The sequence below is a fragment of the Oncorhynchus gorbuscha genome, linkage group LG05, assembly GCF_021184085.1.
Source record: "Oncorhynchus gorbuscha isolate QuinsamMale2020 ecotype Even-year linkage group LG05, OgorEven_v1.0, whole genome shotgun sequence".
In the NCBI taxonomy this organism is placed as follows: Eukaryota; Metazoa; Chordata; class Actinopteri; order Salmoniformes; family Salmonidae; genus Oncorhynchus; species Oncorhynchus gorbuscha.
Window position 1 is genome coordinate 8,766,342 of NC_060177.1, and position 25,144 is coordinate 8,791,485.

A 25,144-nucleotide genomic window follows, 5' to 3' on the forward strand; every position below is an offset into this window, starting at 1 on the left:
GGTCATCTATAAGTCTTTGCTAGGTAAAGCCCCACCTTCTCAGCTCTCTGGTCACCATAACACACCCTCCATAGCACGCTCTCCAGAAGGTATATTTCTCTGGTCACCTCCAAAGCCTCCTTTGGTCGCCTTTCCTTCCAGTTCTCTACTGCCAATGACTGGAACGAATTGCAAAAATCACTGAAGTTGGAGACACATCTCCCTCAATAACTTTAAGCGTCAGCTATCTGAGCAGCTAACCGATTGCAGCAGCTGTACATAGCCCATCTGTAAATAGCCCATCCAACTACCTACCTCATCTCCATATTGTTTTTATTGACTTTTTTTTACTCTTTTGCACACCAGTATTTCTACTTGCACATATTGTGTTATTGACTGTACTTTTGTTTATCCCACGTGTAACTCTGTCTTGTTGTTTTTTGTTGCATTGCTTTGCTTTATCTTGGCCAGGTCGCAGTTGCAAATGAGAACTTATTCTCAACTTGCCTACCTGGTTAAATAAAGATTAAATAAAAAATTAATAAAAAATACAGAAAATGTCAAGAACTTTTAATGTTTCTTCAAGTGCAGTCACAAAAACCATCAAGCGCTATGATGAAACTGGCTCTCATGAGGACCACCACAGGAAAGGAAGACCCAGAGTTACCTCTGCTGCAGAGGATAACTTCATTAAAGTTAACTGCACCACAGACTGCAGCCCAAATAAATGCTTCACAGAGTTAACGTAACAGACACATCTCAACATCAACTGTTCAGAGGAGACTGTGTGAATCAGGCCTCCATGGTCGAATTGCTGCAAAGAAACCACTACTAAAAGGACACCAATAATAAGAAGAGACTTGCTTGGGCCAAGAAACACAAGCAATGGACATTAGACTGTTGGAAATCTGTCCTTTGGTCTGATGTTAAATTTTTGCTTCCAACCGCCGTGTCTTTGTGAGATGCAGAGTAGGTGAACGGATGATCTCCGCATGTGTGGTTCCCACCGTGAAGCATGGAAGAGGAGGTGTGATGCTGTGGGGGTGCTTTGCTGGTGACTCTGTCAGTGATTTATTTAGAATTCAAAGCACACTTAGCCAGCATGTCTACCACAGCATTCTGAAGTGATGTCATCCCCTCTGATTTGCGCTTAGTGGGACAATCATTTACTTTTCAACAGGACAATGACCCAACACACACCACCAGACTGTGTAAGGGCTATTTGACCAAGAAGGATAGTGATGGAGTGCTGCATCAGATGATCTGGCCTCCACAATCACCCAACCTCAACCCAATTGAGATGGTTTGGACCGCAGAGTGAATAAAAAGCAGCCAACAAGTGCTCAGCATATGTGGGAAATCCTTCAAGACTGTTGGAAAAGCATTCCAGGTGACTATCTCATGAACCTGGCTGAGAGAATGCCAAAAGTGTGCAAAGCTGTCATCAAGGCAAGGGTGACTACTTTGAAGAATCTAAAATATAAATATATTTGGATTTGTTTAACACTTTTTTTGGTTATTACATGATTCCATATGTGTTATTTAATCGTTTGGATGTCTTCACTATTATTCTACAACGGAGAAAATAGTAAAAATAAAGAAAACCCTTGAATGAGTAGGTGTGTCTAATTTTTTGACTGGTCCTGTATGTAAACGACATATTTCTGTATTTCATTTTCAATACATTTGCTAAAATAAAAAAATAAAAACATGTATTCACTTTTTCATTATGGGGTAGTGTGTGTAGATGGATGAGGGGAAAAAAATATTTCAACCATTTTGAATTCAGGCTGTAACAACAAAATGTGCAATAAGTCAAAGGGTGTGAATCATTTGTGAAGGCACTGCAGTATAATACATGTGTGCAGTTTGGTTCCAACTTCTTACTAAAGGTGACAGGCTTAAGAGTTAGGACATTACAGAAATGTTCTGTTATTGGACGAATCTTCTCTCTGGCATTTCCCTTTTGATTTGACGTGACGAACAAATGCTACAGCAGATACTAGTGCAATAGAGGGAGGAGAACGTCTGTTACCTAACTAGGTGGAAGAAGAGCCGTTCCAGAGTGTTGAGGTGAGTTCTACTGAGCTGGTCGATAATAGAGTAGACCCCTCGAATCACCTCCTTCTTGTCCTGCAGGCCTGTAAACATATTCACCACCAAACATATTGATGACATTTTTCATGGGGTTTTGAAACGGTTTTTGATATATTCATCTGAAATCAAATATCCTGTTGTAGGTCAGTGAGAGAAGTTATTTTCAATGTCCAACAATGATGTTGAACTACATACATAAATAAAGGAGTACACATTTATCAGAAATTAAAATGACAGGAAGGTCGGAGTATTTACACATGGCGCGGAGGAACTCCTCGTATAGTTCAAAGGTCATCAGTGGATTGGGTAAGTCCCGGAGCCACTGCTTGAAGACACTAGCGATAACGTGGATGTTGTAGTCATCCAGGTTCATGTTGTTCACGTCTGTGTGGACAAACAGTCAAAATGTCAGAATGAAACAAGCATCCCGGGTTGAAGTTATGTTTAGCCATAGCGTTGACATTTTCATTTGCAAATAGCCATTAGTGTAACTAGGTGCCTCACCCTGGTCTTTGTTAGCATGTATACAGTACCTGTGTCCAGTCCCTGCTTGAGCTCTTTGATCTTATTGGTGGAGCCAGACTTCCTGTAGATGCCCTCGGTGTAGAGGCCGTGCATCTCAATGTAGTTGATGAGCTTCTCAACCACCAGGGGCACTGTCCTCTCCTCGTTGGTCAGACGGGACACCTCCACCCCAAACTGCCTGGACGACAGCTCTGGGTCGTACTGCGCACACACACAGACACAAAAAGAGATGTAGGAGCGCATGTGGACACACACACACACACAAACACACACACACAGCTGCTACCGAATAAATATCAATGTACGTTGATCTAGTCGTGGTAGCCTTACCTTTTTGCTGCATTTAGTGGTCAACTTCAGGCAGCACTTTCTGTGGCAGGCGTAGCGACACACTGGATAAACACAGCCAGAGAAATGCAAGTCAGCGCCATTTTCCACGGAAAGACAGTGCCTCCGCATTGTTAACATGGGAGGAAAAACAAAAGGTTATGGCCGCTAACTAACTGACTACAGGGCTAAGAGACAGATGCAACATTGACCAGGGAGGAGAAAACATCCTTTCTGACTGCTGCTTGAGAAAACTGTGGAGGATAAGGAGCTGCAGACCACATGAGTCCAGTTGAACACAATCTGATTAGTAGGAGGGGTTAGGAGGGGCCACAGCTCAAGGCTTGGCCAAAGGGCCGCTGAGGACGTGCACAGTAATAACGTGTGTGTGTGTGCTTGCGTGCCTGTATTGTGTGTGTGTGCGCACGAGTACTCACATTTGCAGACGCAGGCCCTGTCCATCATCCAGATGAGAGAGGAGCAGTACTCGCAGTAGGTGGGGATACTGTACTGGGTGGCCTTGAAGATGTGGCCATTGTGTTCCTCCACCTGTAGGGGGCAGCAGAGGGCAGGTGAGAAAAGAGCCAAGGAGAGTTTATGTTGACATGAATGCTATATGCCATTTAGCAGACTTTTATCCAAAGTGTATTCTCATGTGTACATACATTTCCTTTTTCTCTAAAGGACCCGGGGATCGAACCCACTACCCTGGCGTTACAAGCGCCATGCTCTACCAACTGAGCTACAGAAGGACTATGTTGACATGAATGCTTTCTATTGTCTCTGACTCTCCTGTGTATTCTAGTTACTAGCCTATTTCCTTTTTTCTCTAAAGGACAGACAGAAGCATTGCTGACAGGCGGTTAATATGTTTTAAATGGAGACGAGCAGCAACGCAGATGTTGCATAGTAGTGCAATGCAAGACGATGCACTCACAGAATATCAGAGTACCTCAGAGTATGTGCGCATGTCCACAGTTCAATCTGCTACAGTGTAATAGCTGCGGGAACAAAACAGCGGAGAACTTTCGCCTCGTGCTTCAATGCTCTTAGTTGTTGCGGAAATTGCCCCGATATTTCTGTTTACTTGCATCACTGACTATACCATTTTTTTATTTAATTGAAAAAAAAAAAGAAGTTGAATTTTTTTTTTTTTTACTCCTTTTTCACTCCAATTTCGTGGTGTCCAATTGGTAGTTACAGTCTTGTCTCAACGCTGCAACTCCCGCACGGACTCTGGAGAGGCGAAGGTCGGGAGCCGTGCGTCCTCCGAAACACAACACAACCAAGCAACACTGCTTCTTGACACAATGCCCATTTAACCTGGAAGCCAGCCGCACCAATGTGTTGGAGGAAACACCTGGTGACCGTGTCAGCGTGCCCTGCGCCCAGCCCGCCATAGGAGACACCTGGTGACCGTGTCAGCGTGCCCTGCGCCCAGCCCGCCATAGGAGACACCTGGTGACCGTGTCACCTGCGCCCAGCCCGCCATGAGACACCTGGTGACCGTCAGCGTGCCCTGCGCCCAGCCCGCCATAGGAGACACCTGGTGACCGTGTCAGCGTGCCCTGCGCCCAGCCCGCCATAGGAGACACCTGGTGACCGTGTCAGCGTGCCCTGCGCCCAGCCCGCCATAGGAGACACCTGGTGACCGTGTCAGCGTGCCCTGCGCCCAGCCCGCCATAGGAGACACCTGGTGACCGTGTCAGCGTGCCCTGCGCCCAGCCCGCTATAGGAGACACCTGACCGTGAGCGTGCCCTGCGCCCAGCCCGCCATAGGAGACACCTGGTGACCGTGTCAGCGTGCCCTGCGCCCAGCCCGCCACCTAGGAGACACCTGGTGACCGTGTCAGCGTGCCCTGCGCCCAGCCCGCCATAGGAGACACCTGGTGACCGTGTCAGCGTGCCCTGCGCCCAGCCCGCCATAGGAGACACCTGGTGACCGTGTCAGCGTGCCCTGCGCCCAGCCCGCTATAGGAGACACCTGGTGACCGTGTCAGCGTGCCCTGCGCCCAGCCCGCCATAGGAGACACCTGGTGACCGGAGACGCCATAGGAGACACCTGACCGTGGGACCAGCGTGCCCTGCGCCCAGCCCGCCATAGGAGACACCTGGTGACCGTGTCAGCGTGCCCTGCGCCCAGCCCACCATAGGAGACACCTGGTGACCGTGTCAGCGTGCCCTGCGCCCAGCCCACCATAGGAGACACTGGTGACCGTGTCAGCGTGCCCTGCGCCCAGCCCGCCATAGGAGACTCTAGAGCGCGATGGGACAAGGACATCCCTGCGCCCGGCCCGCCATAGGAGACGCTAGAGCGCGATGGGACAAGGACATCCCTGCCGGCCAAACCCGCTCCTAACCCGGACGACGCTGGGCTAATTGTGCGCCACCCCATGGGTCTCCCGGTCACGGCCAGGTGCGACAGAGTCTGGACTCAATCCCAGAATCTCTAGTGGCAAAGCTAGCACTGTGATGCAGTGCCTTAGACCACTGCGCCACTCGGGAGGCCCCCACTGACTATACCTTTAAGATCAGTCTGGCTTCAGTCTCATACCAAAACGGTTGACTTCTAGTTTAAAAAAACAGTAAGAGCAGGCACTCACAATATCAGCATCCTTTTTCCTCCTCTTCTTTCGCTCGGTTTTGGGGACCTGCTGGGAAAGACAACCAAATATAACAGAGCTCCAAAAACAACAACAAATACTGTAATACCCTGGTAGTTTACCAATTACTAAGATCGTAAAGACCACAATGCTCTTTTCCAGTGGATACTCTCTTTTAGAAGGGCTTAGTGTAGTAGCCAAGGGCTTCATGTGACCTGTAGTGTTTGAATTAGCCACCTGGGTGTTGGAAGTGGTTAGCACCAGTAGCTAACCAGGCCACTGTAGCAATGCTGTATACCCCCCCCCCCCCCCCCCCAGCTTCATCTACCAACATCACTGCTAGCCCACCTAAACCTCTGTTTCAGCTACCAATATAACTGCCAGCCCACCTAAACCACGGTTTCATCTACCAACATTACTGCTAGCCCACCTAAACCACAGCTTCCTCTACCAACATCACTGCTAACCCACCTAAACCTCGGTTTCAGCTACCAATATTACTGCCAGGCCACCTAAACCATGATTTTAGCTCAGACTGCATACAGTACACAGTGTGATGCTTAGCTACATAGCCAATGGCTGCAATAACAATCAATTGCACCAGACAGAAGGTCAGTGGTGGAGGTGGTACCTTGCTGATGGTGCTGTCCATGGGCTTGTACTCGGTCATGAACTCATCCAGAAAGATCTTGAAGGTGTTGACCCAGACCTTGACGGGCGACTCGCTCCAGTCCCTCTGCTCCAGGCGCATGGTCTTCTCCAGGATCTGCTCGAACAGGGCGTACAGGTCCTTATAGCGGATACTCTTCCCATCATCCATCTGGAGAACACAGAGGGTTACATCAAAATCATGATGCTAACTACTGCCATGTAAATACATAGGCATTAAGGACACTACTGTAAAGTAGTTACCATGTAACTACTGCCATTTAAATACATAGGCATTAAGGACACTACTGCCATGTAAATACATAGGCATTAAGGACACTACTGTAAAGTAGTTACCATGTAACTACTGTCATTTAAATACATAGGCATTAAGGACACTACTGTAAAGTAGTTACCATGTAACTACTGTCATTTAAATACATAGGCATTAAGGACACTACTGTAAAGAAGTTACCATGTAAGTTAAATACATAGTCATTAAGCATGTAACATGTAACTACTGTCATTTAAATACATAGGCATTAAGGACACTACTGTAAAGAAGTTACCATGTAACTACTGTCATTTAAATACATAGGCATTAAGGACACTACTGTAAAGTAGTTACCATGTAACTACTGCCATTTAAATACATAGGCATTAAGGACACTACTGTAAAGAAGTTACCATGTAACTACTGCCATTTAAATACATAGGCATTAAGGACACTACTGTAAAGTAGTTACCATGTATTTACATGACTAGTAGTTACAACGGTATTAGGGAGCCTGGGATTCAGGGTTGTTGCACTACTGTACTAACCGCTAGAGCTGTAGAGTAGGAGTTGAAGATATTGAGGCGGAACTCCTTCAAGGCCTTTTTAAACACCACGTCCACCATTGTGTCTTTCTTACCGCCGTCCTCAGCCACCAGGTCACTGATCTAAACGAAACAAAAACAACTGCTTGATAAAAAAGGGTTCTCTCTGGCTTCAGTACATGAACATTATAAAAGCACATCAGTCTGGACACTGGACAACCTCAACATCGATATTCAGAAGCATCATTGTTCAAAGAGAGAATTTATATTGGTAACCAACCTGAAAGCTCTACCTTCCTCATTGCTGTTGTAATAACACTCTTTCTTCATCTGCATGTATCTATATATATGTGTGTGTGTGTGTGTGTGTGTGTGTGTGTGTGTGTGTGTGTGTGTGTGTGTGTGTGTGTGTGTGTGTGTGTGTGTGTGTGTGTGTGTGTGTGTGTGTGTGTGTGTGTGTATGTGTGTATGTATGTGTGTGTGTGTGTGTGTGTATGTATGTATGTATGTATGTATGTATGTATGTATGTATGTATGTATGTATGTATGTATGTATGTATGTATGTATGTATGTATGTATGTATGTATGTATGTGAGAGTGTGTGAGAGTCTGCATATGCAGTGGTGGAAAAAGTACCCAATTGTCATACTTGAGTAAAAGTAAAGAAACCTTAATAGAAAGTTACTCAAGTAAAAGTGAAAGTCATCCAGTAAAATACTACCTGAGAAAAAGTCTAAAAGTATTTGGTTGAAAATATACTTATGTATCAAAAGTAAAAGGTATAAATGATTAAAAATTCCTTATATTAAGCAGAGCAGATGGCACGGTTTTCTTGTTTAAAAAAAAGGATAACCCGGGGCACACTCCAACACTCTGACATCATTTATAAAAGTGTGTGTTTAGTGAGTCTGCCAGATCAGAGGCCGCAGCGATGACCACGTGTTCTCTTGATAAATCCGTGAATTGGACCATTTTCCTGTCCTGCTAAGCACTCAAAATGAGTACTTTTGAGTGTCAGGTAAAATGTAGGCAGTAAAAATGTATTCAGGAATGTAATGAAGTAAAAGTAGTCAAAAATATAAATAGTAAAGTACCCTAAAAACCTACTTATGTAGTACTTTAAAGTATTTTTTTACACAAGTACTTTACACCACAATGCATATTTCTGTGTGTGTATGGGTGGGTGTGTCTTTGTGTGGGTGGGTGCGTGTGTGTGCGTGCGTGTGTTTGGGTGGGTGCGTGTCTGGACGGGTGATTGTGTTGGTGTGTGTGTGTCTGTCTGTGGGTGCGTGTGTCTGTGTGTGTGTGTGTGTGTGTGTGTGTGTGTGTGTGTGTGTGTGTGTGTGTGTGTGTGTGTGTGTGTGTGTGTGTGTGTGTGTGTGTGTGTGTGTGTGTGTGTGTGTGTGTGTGTGTGTGTGTGTGTGTGTGTGTGTGTGTGTGTGTGTGTGTGTGTGTGTGTGTGTGTGTGTGTGAGAGAGTGTACCTTCTTCATGAGGAAGTCGTTCATGCTCCTGTAGTCGTTGGTGCAGGTGAGGATCTGCAGTGCATCGTTCCCCCACTGGGCAGGCTCTAGGGCAACACTGCTAATCTTGACGCTACGCCGCCTCTTCACTTTTGGTGAGGGCTCCTTGTTCTCCTTGAACTCCTTGGCCCCCCGCTCCAGGGTCAGGTCTGGACTACGAGGCGGTGACATGTAATCCTGTCCTGCTGGGAGGGAGGGATGGAGAGACAGACAGAGTAGCAGCATAGTAAGTCTAACGCCTTTCGTTCAAGTCTTCAAGACTCCCTTATTAAGTTTGGTAGTGATCTTCACTGTGTCTTCTTCTGACAGTTAAACCTGCTGAACCCCACAATGACCTTTAACCCTCCCCCACCTTCTCCTAGCAGTGGCCCCGTGTCTCCGTCATCTGCATCCATGGAGTCACCTCCACAGAACAGCTTCTCTCTGGACGACTTCTTCTCACCCTGCTTTGTCTTGCCCCAGAAACGCATCTTACCACGAACCCTGGTGGGGGGAGAGACAGATCACAGATTCATTAACCCTAAATCTGAACCCTGGTGGGGGGAGACAGATCACAGATTCATTAACCCTAATCTGAACCCTGGTGGGGGGAGAGACAGATCACAGATAAACAGATTCATTAACCCTAATCTGAACCCTGGTGGGGGGAGAGACAGATCACAGCTTCATTAACCCTAATCTGAACCCTGGTGGGGGGAGAGACAGATCACAGATTCATTAACCCTAATCTGAACCCTGGTGGGGGGAGAGACAGATCACAGCTTCATTAACCCTAACCTGAACCCTGGTGGGGGGAGAGACAGATCACAGATTCATTAACCCTAATCTGAACCCTGGTGGGGGGAGACAGATCACAGATCACAGCATTAACCCTAACCTGAACCCTGGTGGGGGAGACAGATCACAGCTTCATTAACCCTAATCTGAACCCTGGTGGGGGGGAGACAGATCACAGCTTCATTAACCCTAACCCTGGTGGGGGGGAGACAGATCACAGCTTCATTAACCCTAACCCTAGTGGGGGGGGAGACAGATCACAGCTTCATTAACCTGAACCCTGGTGGTAGGAGTGACAGATCACAGCTTCATTAACCTGAACCCTGGTGGTAGGAGTGACAGATCACAGCTTCATTAACCCTAACCCTGGTGGTAGGAGAGACAGATCACAGCTTCATTAATCCTAACCCTGTTGGGGGGAGAGACAGATCACAGCTTCATTAACCCTAACCTGACAGCTTTATTAACCCTAACCCTGGTAATAATAGGTAGGAGAGACAGATCACAGCTTCATTAATCCTAACCCTGTTGGGGGGAGAGACAGATCACAGCTTCATTAACCCTAACCCTGGTAATAATAGGTAGGAGAGACAGATCACAGCTTCATTAACCTGAACCCTGGTGGTAGGAGTGACAGATCACAGCTTCATTAACCTGAACCCTGGTGGTAGGAGAGACAGATCACAGCTTCATTAATCCTAACCCTGTTGGGGGGAGAGACAGATCACAGCTTCATTAACCCTAACCCTGGTAATAATAGGTAGGAGAGACAGATCACAGCTTCATTAATCCTAACCCTGGTGGGGGGAGAGACAGATCACAGCTTCATTAACCCTAACCCTGGTAATAATAGGTAGGAGAGACAGATCACAGCTTCATTAACCTGAACCCTGGTGGTAGGAGTGACAGATCACAGCTTCATTAACCCTAACCCTGGTGATAGGAGAGACAGATCACAGCTTCATTAACCCTAACCTGAACCCTGGTGGTAGGAGAGACAGATCACAGCTTCATTAACCCTAACCCTGGTGGTAGGAGTGACAGATCACAGCTTCATTAACCCTAACCCTGGTGATAGGAGAGACAGATCACAGCTTCATTAACCCTAACCTGAACCCTGGTGATAGGAGAGACAGATCACAGCTTCATTAACCCTAACCTGAACCCTGGTGATAGGAGAGACAGATCACAGCTTCATTAACCCTAACCTGAACCCTGGTGATAGGAGAGACAGATCACAGCTTCATTAACCCTAACCTGAACCCTGGTGATAGGAGAGACAGATCACAGCTTCATTAACCCTAACCTGAACCCTGGTGATAGGAGAGACAGATCACAGCTTCATTAACCCTAACCTGAACCCTGGTGATAGGAGAGACAGATCACAGCTTCATTAACCCTAACCTGAACCCTGGTGATAGGAGAGACAGATCACAGCTTCATTAACCCTAACCTGAACCCTGGTGATAGGAGAGACAGATCACAGCTTCATTAACCCTAACCTGAACCCTGGTGATAGGAGAGACAGATCACAGCTTCATTAACCCTAACCCTGGTGATAGGAGAGACAGATCACAGCTTCATTAACCCTAACCTGAACCCTAACAGCTACAGCACATGGCTTGAAATCACAGCTTGACACAGTTGGTGATCCAACCTTCATAATCCTCCAAAAGCAAACCCATGTCCACCATTTCTATTGAGTATTGACTACTTTAGATTATTATTGAGGAATCTAACCAAGAAATCAAGTGAGGCTATCAAGCCCCTCTACCTCATATGCATCGCTATCTGCACTAAGTACAAAACATTAAGGAACACCTGCTCTTTCCATGAGACTGACCAGGTGAATTCAAGTGAAAGCTATGATCCCTTCTTGATGTAATTTGTTTAATCCACTTCAAATCAGTGTAGATGAAGGGGAGGAGACAGGTTAAAGGATTTTTAAGCCTTGAGATAATTTAGACATTAATTGTGTATGTGTGCCATTTAGAGGGTGAATGGGCAAGAGAAAATATTTAAGTGCCTTTGAATGGGGTATGGTAGTAGGTGCCAGGGTGGTCAGTTTGAGTGTGTCAAGAACTGCAACACTGCTGGGTTTTTCACAATCAACAGTTTCCCATGTGTATCAAGAATGGTCCACCACCCAAAGGACATGCAGCCAACTTGACACAACTGTGGGAAGCATTGGAGTCAACATGGGCCAGCATCCCTGTGGAAAGCTTTCAACACTTTGTAGAGTCAATGCCCTGACAAATTGAGGCTGTTCTGAGGGCAAAAGGGAGGGATGCAACTCAACATTAGGAAGATGTTCGTAATGTTTTGTAAACTCAGTGTATACTGTATTAAAATGACTACAATGGACACCATGATAGGAACAAACCTTCCATCTGACTGGGCGTTCTTGCGTATCATGTCAACTTTGGCCAGATCTCCCGATGACATGGCCTTATGTATCTTCTTCTGTTCCTCAGAGCTGGTGGAAGGCTGAAACACCATTGAATGACAATGTCAATGACATCATACATAAATAGATATGACAGTTAAAAGAGACTTTTCAATATCTACAGTACTAACTGAAGTCGTGTTACTCTACATCTATGTTTTCCTATCTCACAGGAGACAGGAGGATTTTCCCCCACGCCAGTAGATGGCAGTACAACAATGGATTCCTTGACAAAATGTAGCACTTCCACTAGCCTGAGTTGTCAGTTGTACTCAAGTCTAACATTATTCAATACTGTCTATAGCTCAGTTTTTCACTAGCATACCTGACTAGCAGTATAGCTAACATGGATAGCCAGATAGCACAATAAAGACAGTTTATGTTACGCTGAAGTAAAGAGGTCAGGAATGTGTGTTAATTAATCATCAGGGAGGAAGGTCAAGGTTGAGCGATGACCTTCAACCCAGGATCCCAGGGTTCGGTCAGAGAGCAGGGCTACTGGTGAGAAGAGAAAGCTAACAGGCTAACAAGCTACAGTAACACATGCCATGGCTGATTATGCTGACAGAGAGGAAAACGGAGAAGGAGAGTATCACTTCTGGGCTGTGAAGAAGTGAGGAGACAGACTAAGTTAGGCTAGAACCTTGATCAGGTTTTACAGAGAAGAGTGTGTTAGCATCGTTGAAACAGTTTATACTCGGAGGAAAAGGAAAAATCTAGTTAAAGCGTAGGTTGTTTTAGTTGAGTTGCTCGGTAGCGCAGGTCTACCCAGCCAGTGCTGAAGAGGGTTAACAGCAGGGAAAAAAAGATGGCCGTCCCAATGTGAACTTTTATTAGTTGAATTGGGGTGTTGAGGCCGAGGTTGAGGTATGGGTCTGTTTTCTTTACCATCTCTGAGTCACTGAAACACTCAAAGGAATCCTGTTTAGGGATGGTTGGGGAGTAGGGGGGAGGGGAGGAGAGGGGGGGCTTTCCGTCGTACTCGTCCTCCTCCGACTCGCCCCCCAGCGAGGAGGTCGGCGTGCGGGTCAGAAAGTCAGAGCGTGTCCGAGCCATGCGGGCTTTCTTTCTGTGGCCCGCCCTGCTGACCTGGTTGACCAAAAACGATATAACAACAGTTGAAACACAAACAGGCCAATGAACGCTGCTTTCCTCTTTAGGACCTGTGGATACTAGACAGGGTCTTGGATGCCCCGATGTTTCCCTTTTCAATCTGTGCAACTTTCTCTCTGTGTCGCCATCTTTGTATTCCGTGTCGCTCTCTAAGATGTCTTTTTTAAATGAACCTTTATTTAACTTGGAAAGTCAGTCAAGAAAACATTCTTATTTTACAATGATGGCCAACCCCGACCAAACCCTCCCCTAACCTGGACGACGCTGCTCCAAATGTAAACGCATGCAAACCCTTCAAACATATACAGAAATACACACACAATATTTATTTATCAGTCTGATTATTTGATATGGACATGCAAATACACACACAATATTTATTTATCAGTCTGATTATTTGATATGGACATGCAAATACACACACAATATTTATTTATTAGTCTGATTATTTGATATGGACATGCAAATACACACACAATATTTATTTATCAGTCTGATTATTTGATATGGACATGCAAATACACACACACACATTATGACAAATGCTACCGGTTCTGCCATTCACTCACCTCCTGTGTTTTCAGTCCTATGGTGGGCTTGGTGCTTGAGGAGGGGCCCTCTTTTGGGACTGCTACAGGCTTCTCTTGATTGACAGGCTTCTCCTTGTCAAACCTAAAACATATAGAGTCATTGAGTCAGGGAATGAAGAGGGGGTTAAAGCTGCAATATGTAGCTTTTAGAGCAACCTGACCAACTTCACATAGATATGTGAATTATAGATCTGTCATTCTCATTGAAAGCAAGTCTAAGAAGTGGTAGATCTGTTCTATGGGCACTATTTCTTTGCCTTTTGTTTAGCATATTTTACTTTTGGTTTTGTACACCAGTTTCAAACAGCTGAAAATACAATGTTTTTGGTTATGAAAAATATATTTCACAGTGGTTTAGATGATACAATGATTCTCTACAATCAGAGTTATTGTTGTCATAAACTGAAATTAGGCGAACTATTAGTGATTTCTGCATACTGTACCTTTAAGTTTCTGTGAAATAGTAAATCATTATTCCAAACCAATTCATTCTCAAGCAACACCTATTTTTCTGATGTTTTTTTAAACTTCTATAACTTTTATGTGAACTATGCATCTATTAGGGCTCTTGGTTTCTTTTCAGAGGTTAAGAATGATGTATGACATACGTTTTTAGGAATAATCTCCCATGTGTATCAATGTCTAGTTGGGTAGTTAAGGTACCTACAGTACATGATAACTCCATGTGTAGTTGGCTGGTAAAGGTACCTACAGTACATGATAACTCCATAGCTGTATTCAATACTCACTTAGAGAATGCCACTCTGTCTTTGGGCGCAAAGAAGATGTTTTCCGACATGTCAGTCATGCTGATGCTGGTGCCCTGATTAGCTGGGGCCTTCTTGGGAACCCTCCCTCTGGCTCCTCCTCCCCCGACCTCTCTGGACTCCAGGGTCAAATTTGGGGCCCAGCCATCCGCAATGGGTCTCCCATCCCTGGTCTTTGTTTTGGGGGCTGAGGGAGGTGGAGGGAGCCGGGCCTGGTTGGGCTGGGCCTTGTTGGGCTGGGCCTTGTTGAGCTCAGGATGGGGCATGGGGACACTCTGGGTGTCCATCGGCCCAGGAGGAGAGAGGTATGCATGGGCAGCGGACACAGACTGGGTCCTGGAGGGTGGAGCCAGAACCGGGGCTCTCTCGATGAGAAGGGAGCTGGGTCTAAGGGGCCTGGTAGATGTAGCTGCGGTTGCACTCCTGTCTTGGGGGGGCCCTCCCTGCCGGCTCTGCTGGATCCTGACCAGGGCCTCACCCCTCTGCTTCTCCAACAGTTCCCTCTCGTGCTGGGCGAAGTGGTGCCGCTGTCTCTCCAGAACCTCCTTCTGCTTCCGGATCTGGTCCATCATCTCCCGCTCGTTCTGCTGCTGCAGGTGCCGCTGCCTCTCCTCCTTTTCCTCGTTCAGTCGTTCCAGCTTCTCCAGGACCAACTGGTTGGCAGCCGGGACCGGGTTGGGGCCAGAGATGGGGATGACTGGGGCGGGATCTAGTGGTGGAATGGGTGCAGGGACTGGTAGCCGTGGCGATGAAGGGGATTCGCCGGTTTGTGCCGACCCGTCACGAACCTCTACAGGGGGAAGACGAACGACGGCACCACCGAGCTCCTCCTGATCCAGGGGGGTTTCCTTCTGCATGCTGATGACCACAACCACAGGTCGCCGTGACAATTCCCGCCTTTGTTTGATTGACTTGAGCTGCTTGGTGACGATGGTGGTACTAGTGGTATCGGCCTCGAGGGGTCGCGAAGAGTCATCGCCAAGACGATGGGTGATGACCAAGCTGCCATCAGTTGACGGGACGTAAAAGGTAGGGAGGTAGTTCTCTATCTTGGGCGGAGGTGGAGAGGTGGCAGCCGGTTCTAGCTTGGCCTGACTCAGACTGTTTGGAGGTGGGGAAGCGTCATCGGACACAGAAGCCCTGGGAGGCTCCTTCGACACGAGGCTGACCTCCGGGGCCTGCTCCAGCTGCACTTCAGAAGAGAGGGGGGAACCAAGCTCCTCCTCATCTGCCAAAGGTGCACTCTCCCTGAGTATCTCGTCATCCATGCTGAGTAGCTCGAAGCTGCCCTTGGAGCTCTGGCTGTCAGGGGTTCCGGGTCCCTGGGGGGAACGGCGAGGAGGGGTGATGGTGGGGGCCAGCTCGGCCGACCAGCGCCTCTCTTCAGAGGGGGACGAGGCCCCACCACTGCCTGTGGCCCGCACCTTGAGCAGCTCCAGGCTGAACTTGGCCTGCTCCAGCTCCCTCATCCTCCGGCTTTCCCTCTTGGCCCTGGTAGTCCTCTGGCAGGGCTCGTCCAGGGTCCTGGTCCTCTCTCTCACCACCACAGCGGCTGTCGACGAAACTGGCGGTGGTTCCGACTGGGCCCTACCTGAGCTCTCTGCGGCCCTCGTCACTCCTCCCTCACCTCCTATTTCTACACCTCGTCCCTCTTTTACCCTCTCCTCCTGGCTGTTCAGTCTCTGGAGGCTCCTTTCCCGCTCCTTGTATGAGCGGTCCTCCCATGTGCTCAGGTCCAGGCCCATGATCCTCACTGGCAGTTCGTCTTCTTCTGGCGAGAGGCGCGTCTGTCCATTCTGCAGCAGCTGCTGCTGTTGACTCTCTTTCTCCCTCAGCCTCTGCTCTTTCTCCCTCAGTCTCTGCTCCTTCAAATGCCCGAAGCTGTCAATCAAGGAAGCATGGTTACAGCTAAACCAATCACAAGGCAACACCACACCTTCATTGAGTCTTAATTCCTTGTTCCTTGACACAAGACAGACTAGACACTTAAAAACATATCACAGTCTCTTCCTGTTGAATGTGTGAACTCAAAGTGGCAGCCTTAATGGGAGAATGTCCTCCTCTAGCTCAGCTGACTGTTGCTACTTTGTTCTGGGTGTTTATGTAACAACATTATCTGAACAGGAGACTTTTCAGCTGGCAGGCCATGAATACGAGCACGTCACCAGCTACGACTGGACGTGGAGGAGGATTGAATATAGAATTATGACCAATAAGTACAGTGAATTAACTTTGCAGCAATTTCCAATCTCATTGCAATAATATTTCCATTGATGAGTTGAAGTTATGGAGGCATGGAAGTTCAGATGGTCTTCTGTGGCTACACTGCCTTCATCAAATGTTCCATGGCATTTCATATTGATTTCCATAATGATTCATAAGCATCCAGAAACAGTAATGAAGCAAGCTCAGATGCAGATAGAAATGTAATATGTAGAACAGACTATTCACTCTCATGTCATGTGGAGAACCACGTCTGCTCTAAAACGTTCTGCAACACTTCACATTAGTTTACCTCAGTCTGGCCAGGTAGCCTTTGCCCACTGCCTGTAGCAGCGTCATGGTGCCACGCAGTCGCAGGAAGGCCTCTCTGGCCATGTGGCAGCGCCAGGCTGTCTGGATGGCAAGTGCCGCCCCCTCCCGTTCTCGCCGCTTCAGCAACGCCCTCCACTCCCTCTGCAGCAGCAGGGCCGCCTCCCGCCACAGCCCGTACCTCCAGCGCTCCTTGTACCCCCGCCAAGCTGTCTGAATGCACAAGGCTGCCCCCTCCTGGATGCTTGGGTCGTAGTCATCCTCCTGCTTGGACTGGTAGGCACGCCACCATTTCTGTGTGAGGGGAGGCAAGTCAGTTAAGAACAAATTCTAATTTACAATGACGGCCTACACCGGTCAAACCCGGACGACGCTGTAGGTGAGATCAGAGCTGTGGATGTTACCACATTTATAGTATGATTGAATTTATTGGATTTGAGTCCATTCTTCTGTAGCAACGTCCAATCCCAACCCCCCAGACCTAGGAGGCTAGGTGTGTTAGGGGGCTTAGCAGTATTAGGAGGGCCTGGGGGGCTAGGAGGCAGTGTGTTATTAGCAGTATTAGGAGGGCCTGGGGGGCTAGGAGGCTAGATGTTTAGGGGGTTTAGCGGTATTAGGAGGGCCTGGGGGGCTAGGAGGCTAGGTGTTTAGGGGGCTTAGCGGTATTAGGAGGGCCTGGGGCTAGGTGTTTAGGGAGCTTAGCGGTATTAGGAGGGCCTGGGGGCTGAGATTTGGCACTACTGTATAAAATGTTTAGTATAGTCAGGGAAAATGTTGTCAAAACAGGACACAAAGCTATCCAAACTTGGATGACTACACAAAGAGCAAAAGCAGGCTCAGCAGAGATACAAGAAATGCATGAACTGTTTGACAGACCTTTTGTTCTCCTGCTCTGGGAACATTATCACAACTCCTCCATAAGATGCTTTATCTCCTTTTGTTAGCTCTCTCCCTCAGTCTCTGGCTATTAACACTTCTACTCATTGATTGGATTTATTTTTCTTTTCCACTAGACAAAGCCAAAACACCCGAGTCTCTTTCCAAAGGACCAATTAGGCGTTTCCAGTGTGAACAGATATAATACGAGGCCCTCTCCAAGCAGGGAAGGGAGACGTGTTGAACAGATATAATACGAGGCCCTCTCCAAGCAGGGCAGTGTTGAACAGATATAATACGAGGCCCTCTCCAAGCAGGGAAGTGTTGAACAGTTATAATACGAGGCCCTCTCCAAGCAGGGAAGTGTTGAACAGATATAATACGAGGCCCTCTCCAAGCAGGGAAGTGTTGAACAGTTATAATACGAGGCCCTCTCCAAGCAGGGAAGTGTTGAACAGATATAATACGAGGCCCTCTCCAAGCAGGGAAGTGTTGAACAGTTATAATACGAGGCCCTCTCCAAGCAGGGAAGTGTTGAACAGTTATAATACGAGGCCCTCTCCAAGCAGGGAAGTGTTGAACAGATATAATACGAGGCCCTCTCCAAGCAGGGAAGTGTTGAACAGTTATAATACGAGGCCCTCTCCAAGCAGGGAAGTGTTGAACAGATATAATACGAGGCCCTCTCCAAGCAGGGAAGTGTTGAACAGATATAATACGAGGCCCTCTCCAAGCAGGGAAGTGTTGAACAGATATAATACGAGGCCCTCTCCAAGCAGGGAAGTGTTGAACAGATATAATACGAGGCCCTCTCCAAGCAGGGAAGTGTTGAACAGATATAATACGAGGCCCTCTCCAAGCAGGGAAGTGTTGAACAGTTATAATACGAGGCCCTCTCCAAGCAGGGAAGTGTTGAACAGATATAATAAGAGGCCCTCTCCAAGCAGGGAAGTGTTGAACAGATATAATACGAGGCCCTCTCCAAGCAGGGAAGTGTTGAACAGATATAATACGAGGCCCTCTCCAAGCAGGGAAGGGAGACGTGTTGAACAGGGACACATTAAAGGGTTAAAGGCGGGGAACAAGGGTAGATGCCCTGATCCACTTTGTTATTTTGTGTTTCGTTTGTTGTTTCTTTTCCACTGTTTTTCACACTGTGTATTCATTTACTGTATTCTTCACATACATCTCTTTCTAATATATCTACTACTGAACATTGCATTTTGTTACACTGTTTATTCACACTGAATATCTATATACTGGATTCCTGACATAGCTCACTGTAATATATCTACTGCTGTACATATTCTTGAGTAGATATTTTAGGTGTAAATACAGATTGCTTTTGGATAACTGATAGTGTATACGGGATTAGTTTGGATAACTGATAGTGTATACTGGATTAGTTTGGATAACTGATAGTGTATACTGGATTAGTTTGGATAACTGATAGTGTATACTGGATTAGTTTGGATAACTGATAGTGTATACTGGATTAGTTTGGATAACTGATAGTGTATACTGGATTAGTTTGGATAACTGATAGTGCATACTGGATTACTGCTAGTGTATACTGGATTAGTTTGGATAACTGATAGTGTATACTGGATTACTGATAGTGTATACTGGATTAGTTTGGATAACTGATAGATACTGGATTAGTTTGGATAACTGATAGTGTATACTGGATTAGTTTGGATAACTGATAGTGTATACTGGATTAGTTTGGATAACTGATAGTGTATACTGGATTACTGATAGTGTATACTGGATTAGTTTGGATAACTGATAGTGTATACTGGATTACTGATAGTGTATACTGGATTAGTTTGGATAACTGATAGTGTATACTGGATTACTGATAGTGTATACGGGATTAGTTTGGATAACTGATAGTGTATACTGGATTACTGATAGTGTATACGGGATTAGTTTGGATTACTGATAGTGTATACTGGATTACTGATAGTGTATACGGGATTAGTTTGGATAACTGATAGTGTATACTGGATTACTGATAGTGTATACTGGATTAGTTTGGATAACTGATAGTGTATACTGGATTAGTTTGGATAACTGATAGTGTATACTGGATTACTGATAGTGTATACTGGATTAGTTTGGATAACTGATAGTGTATACTGGATTACTGATAGTGTATACTGGATTAGTTTGGATAACTGATAGTGTATACTGGATTAGTTTGGATAACTGATAGTGTATACGGGATTAGTTTGGATAACTGATAGTGTATACTGGATTAGTTTGGATTACTGATAGTGTATACTGGATTAGTTTGGATAACTGATAGTGTATACTGGATTACTGATAGTGTATACTGGATTACTGATAGTGTATACTGGATAACTGATAGTGTATACTGGATAACTGATAGTGTATACTGGATTAGTTTGGATTACTGATAGTGTATACTGGATTACTGATAGTGTATACTGGATTAGTTTGGATTACTGATAGTGTATACTGGATTACTGATAGTGTATACTGGATTAGTTTGGATAACTGATAGTGTATACTGGATTTGGAACTGATAGTGTATACTGGATTAGTTTGGATAACTGATAGTGTATACTGGATTAGTTTGGATTACTGATAGTGTATACTGGATTAGTTTGGATAACTGATAGTGTATACTGGATTAGTTTGGATAACTGATAGTGTATACTGGATTAGTTTGGATAACTGATAGTGTATACTGGATTAGTTTGGATAACTGATAGTGTATACTGGATTAGTTTGGATAACTGATAGTGTATACTGGATTAGTTTGGATAACTGATAGTGTATACTGGATTAGTTTGGATAACTGATAGTGTATACTGGATTAGTTTGGATAACTGATAGTGTATACTGGATTAGTTTGGATAACTGATAGTGTATACTGGATTAGTTTGGATAACTGATAGTGTATACTGGATTAGTTTGGATAACTGATAGTGTATACTGGATTAGTTTGGATAACTGATAGTGTATACTGGATTAGTTTGGATAACTGATAGTGTATACTGGATTAGTTTGGATAACTGATAGTGTATACTGGATTAGTTTGGATAACTGATAGTGTATACTGGATTAGTTTGGATAACTGATAGTGTATACTGGATAACTGATAGTGTATACTGGATTAACTGATAGTGTATACTGGATAACTGATAGTGTATACTGGATAACTGATAGTGTATACTGGATTAACTGATAGTGTATTTGGATAACTGATAGTGTATACTGGATTAGTTTGGATAACTGATAGTGTATACTGGATTAGTTTGGATAACTGATAGTGTATACTGGATTAGTTTGGATAACTGATAGTGTATACTGGATAACTGATAGTGTATACTGGATAACTGATAGTGTATACTGGATTAACTGATAGTGTATACTGGATAACTGATAGTGTATACTGGTTTGGATAACTGATAGTGTATACTGGATTAGTTTGATTAACTGATAGTGTATACTGGATTACTGATAGTGTATACTGGATTAGTTTGGATAACTGATAGTGTATACTGGATTACTGATAGTGTATACAGGATTAGTTTGGATAACTGATAGTGTATACTGGATAACTGATAGTGTATACTGGATTAGTTTGGATAACTGATAGTGTATACTGGATTAGTTTGGATTACTGATAGTGTATACTGGATTAGTTTGGATAACTGATAGTGTATACTGGATTAGTTTGGATAACTGATAGTGTATACTGGATTACTGATAGTGTATACTGGATAACTGATAGTGTATACTGGATTAGTTTGGATAACTGATAGTGTATACTGGATAACTGATAGTGTATACTGGATAACTGATAGTGTATACTGGATTAGTTTGGATAACTGATAGTGTATACTGGATTAGTTTGGATAACTGATAGTGTATACTGGATTACTGATAGTGTATACTGGATTAGTTTGGATAACTGATAGTGTATACTGGATTAGTTTGGATAACTGATAGTGTATACTGGATTAGTTTGGATAACTGATAGTGTATACTGGATTAGTTTGGATAACTGATAGTGTATACTGGATTAGTTTGGATAACTGATAGTGTATACTGGATTAGTTTGGATAACTGATAGTGTATACTGGATTAGTTTGGATAACTGATAGTGTATACTGGATTAGTTTGGATAACTGATAGTGTATACTGGATTAGTTTGGATAACTGATAGATAGTGTATACTGGATTAGTTTGGATAACTGATAGTGTATACTGGATTAGTTTGGATAACTGATAGTGTATACTGGATTAGTTTGGATAACTGATAGTGTATACTGGATTAGTTTGGATAACTGATAGTGTATACTGGATAACTGATAGTGTATACTGGATAACTGATAGTGTATACTGGATAACTGATAGTGTATACTGGATAACTGATAGTGTATACTGGATAACTGATAGTGTATACTGGATTAGTTTGGATAACTGATAGTGTATACTGGATTAGTTTGGATAACTGATAGTGTATACTGGATTAGTTTGGATAACTGATAGTGTATACTGGATTAGTTTGGATAACTGATAGTGTATACTGGATTAGTTTGGATAACTGATAGTGTATACTGGATTAGTTTGGATAACTGATAGTGTATACTGGATTAGTTTGGATAACTGATAGTGTATACTGGATTAGTTTGGATAACTGATAGTGTATACTGGATTAGTTTGGATAACTGATAGTGTATACTGGATTAGTTTGGATAACTGATAGTGTATACTGGATAACTGATAGTGTATACTGGATAACTGATAGTGTATACTGGATAACTGATAGTGTATACTGGATAACTGATAGTGTATACTGGATTAGTTTGGATAACTGATAGTGTATACTGGATAACTGATAGTGTATACTGGATAACTGATAGTGTATACTGGATAACTGATAGTGTATACTGGATAACTGATAGTGTATACTGGATTAGTTTGGATAACTGATAGTGTATACTGGATTAGTTTGGATAACTGATAGTGTATACTGGATTAGTTTGGATAACTGATAGTGTATACTGGATTAGTTTGGATAACTGATAGTGTATACTGGATTAGTTTGGATAACTGATAGTGTATACTGGATTAGTTTGGATAACTGATAGTGTATACTGGATTAGTTTGGATAACTGATAGTGTATACTGGATTAGTTTGGATAACTGATAGTGTATACTGGATTAGTTTGGATAACTGATAGTGTATACTGGATAACTGATAGTGTATACTGGATAACTGATAGTGTATACTGGATAACTGATAGTGTATACTGGATAACTGATAGTGTATACTGGATTAGTTTGGATAACTGATAGTGTATACTGGATTAGTTTGGATAACTGATAGTGTATACTGGATTCGTTTGGATAACTGATAGTGTATACTGGATAACTGATAGTGTATACTGGATAACTGATAGTGTATACTGGATAACTGATAGTGTATACTGGATAACTGATAGTGTATACTGGATAACTGATAGTGTATACTGGATTAGTTTGGATTACTGATAGTGTATACTGGATTACTGATAGTGTATACTGGATTAGTTTGGATTACTGATAGTGTATACTGGATTACTGATAGTGTATACTGGATTAGTTTGGATAACTGATAGTGTATACTGGATAACTGATAGTGTATACGGGATTAGTTTGGATAACTGATAGTGTATACGGGATTAGTTTGGATTACTGATAGTGTATACTGGATTAGTTTGGATAACTGATAGTGTATACTGGATTAGTTTGGATAACTGATAGTGTATACTGGATAACTGATAGTGTATACTGGATAACTGATAGTGTATACTGGATTAGTTTGGATAACTGATAGTGTATACTGGATAACTGATAGTGTATACTGGATAACTGATAGTGTATACTGGATTAGTTTGGATAACTGATAGTGTATACTGGATTAGTTTGGATAACTGATAGTGTATACTGGATTAGTTTGGATAACTGATAGTGTATACTGGATTAGTTTGGATAACTGATAGTGTATACTGGATTAGTTTGGATAACTGATAGTGTATACTGGATTAGTTTGGATAACTGATAGTGTATACTGGATTAGTTTGGATAACTGATAGTGTATACTGGATTAGTTTGGATAACTGATAGTGTATACTGGATTAGTTTGGATAACTGATAGTGTATACTGGATTAGTTTGGATAACTGATAGTGTATACTGGATTAGTTTGGATAACTGATAGTGTATACTGGATTAGTTTGGATAACTGATAGTGTATACTGGATTAGTTTGGATAACTGATAGTGTATACTGGATTAGTTTGGATAACTGATAGTGTATACTGAATTAGTTTGGATAACTGATAGTGTATACTGGATTAGTTTGGATAACTGATAGTGTATACTGGATTAGTTTGGATAACTGATAGTGTATACTGGATTAGTTTGGATAACTGATAGTGTATACTGGATTAGTTTGGATAACTGATAGTGTATACTGGATTAGTTTGTTAACTGATAGTGTATACTGGATAACTGATAGTGTATACTGGATAACTGATAGTGTATACTGGATAACTGATAGTGTATACTGGATAACTGATAGTGTATACTGGATTAGTTTGGATAACTGATAGTGTATACTGGATTAGTTTGGATAACTGATAGTGTATACTGGATAACTGATAGTGTATACTGGATAACTGATAGTGTATACTGGATAACTGATAGTGTATACTGGATAACTGATAGTGTATACTGGATTAGTTTGGATAACTGATAGTGTATACTGGATTCTTTGGATAACTGATAGTGTATACTGGATTCTGATAGTGTTATACTGGATAACTGATAGTGTATACTGGATAACTGATAGTGTATACTGGATAACTGATAGTGTATACTGGATAACTGATAGTTATACTGGATTAGTTTGGATAACTGATAGTGTATACTGGATTAGTTTGGATAACTGATAGTGTATACTGGATAACTGATAGTGTATACTGGATAACTGATAGTGTATACTGGATAACTGATAGTGTATACTGGATAACTGATAGTGTATACTGGATTAGCTCTGACATTCCGGATTTCTTCTTTCTAGTTTTTGATTATTATTATTTGTGTACTTGTTTGCCAATTTTGCTGCACTGTTAGGCTCTAGTTACACAAGCATTTTGCTGCACTGTTAGGCTCTAGTTACACAAGCATTTCGCTGCACTGTTAGGCTCTAGTTACACAAGCATTTTGCTGCACTGTTAGGCTCTAGTTACACAAGCATTTCGCTGCACTATTAGGCTCTAGTTACACAAGCATTTCGCTGCACTATTAGGCTCTAGTTACACAAGCATTTCGCTGCACTGTTAGGCTCTAGTTACACAAGCATTTCGCTGCACTATTAGGCTCTAGTTACACAAGCATTCTGCTGCACTATTAGGCTCTAGTTACACAAGCATTCTGCTGCACTATTAGGCTCTAGTTACACAAGCATTTCGCTGCAACCGCTAAAATATCTGTTCAACT

General features: G+C 43.7%; 1 protein-coding gene across 1 annotated transcript in view; it reads right to left on the reverse strand.

Moving 5' to 3' along the window:
- Positions 1 to 25,144, reverse strand: part of LOC124035399 (unconventional myosin-IXAa-like) — a 212,282-nt gene that overhangs the window by 9,834 nt on the left and 177,304 nt on the right. Inside the window, 15 exon segments of the mRNA XM_046348850.1 lie at positions 2,015 to 2,120; positions 2,332 to 2,460; positions 2,610 to 2,802; positions 2,932 to 2,993; positions 3,366 to 3,477; positions 5,532 to 5,579; positions 6,163 to 6,351; positions 7,002 to 7,121; positions 8,483 to 8,706; positions 8,874 to 9,004; positions 11,682 to 11,785; positions 12,633 to 12,833; positions 13,427 to 13,529; positions 14,197 to 16,095; positions 16,730 to 17,040. Of these exon segments, the coding sequence (XP_046204806.1) occupies positions 2,015 to 2,120; positions 2,332 to 2,460; positions 2,610 to 2,802; positions 2,932 to 2,993; positions 3,366 to 3,477; positions 5,532 to 5,579; positions 6,163 to 6,351; positions 7,002 to 7,121; positions 8,483 to 8,706; positions 8,874 to 9,004; positions 11,682 to 11,785; positions 12,633 to 12,833; positions 13,427 to 13,529; positions 14,197 to 16,095; positions 16,730 to 17,040 (3,932 nt within the window).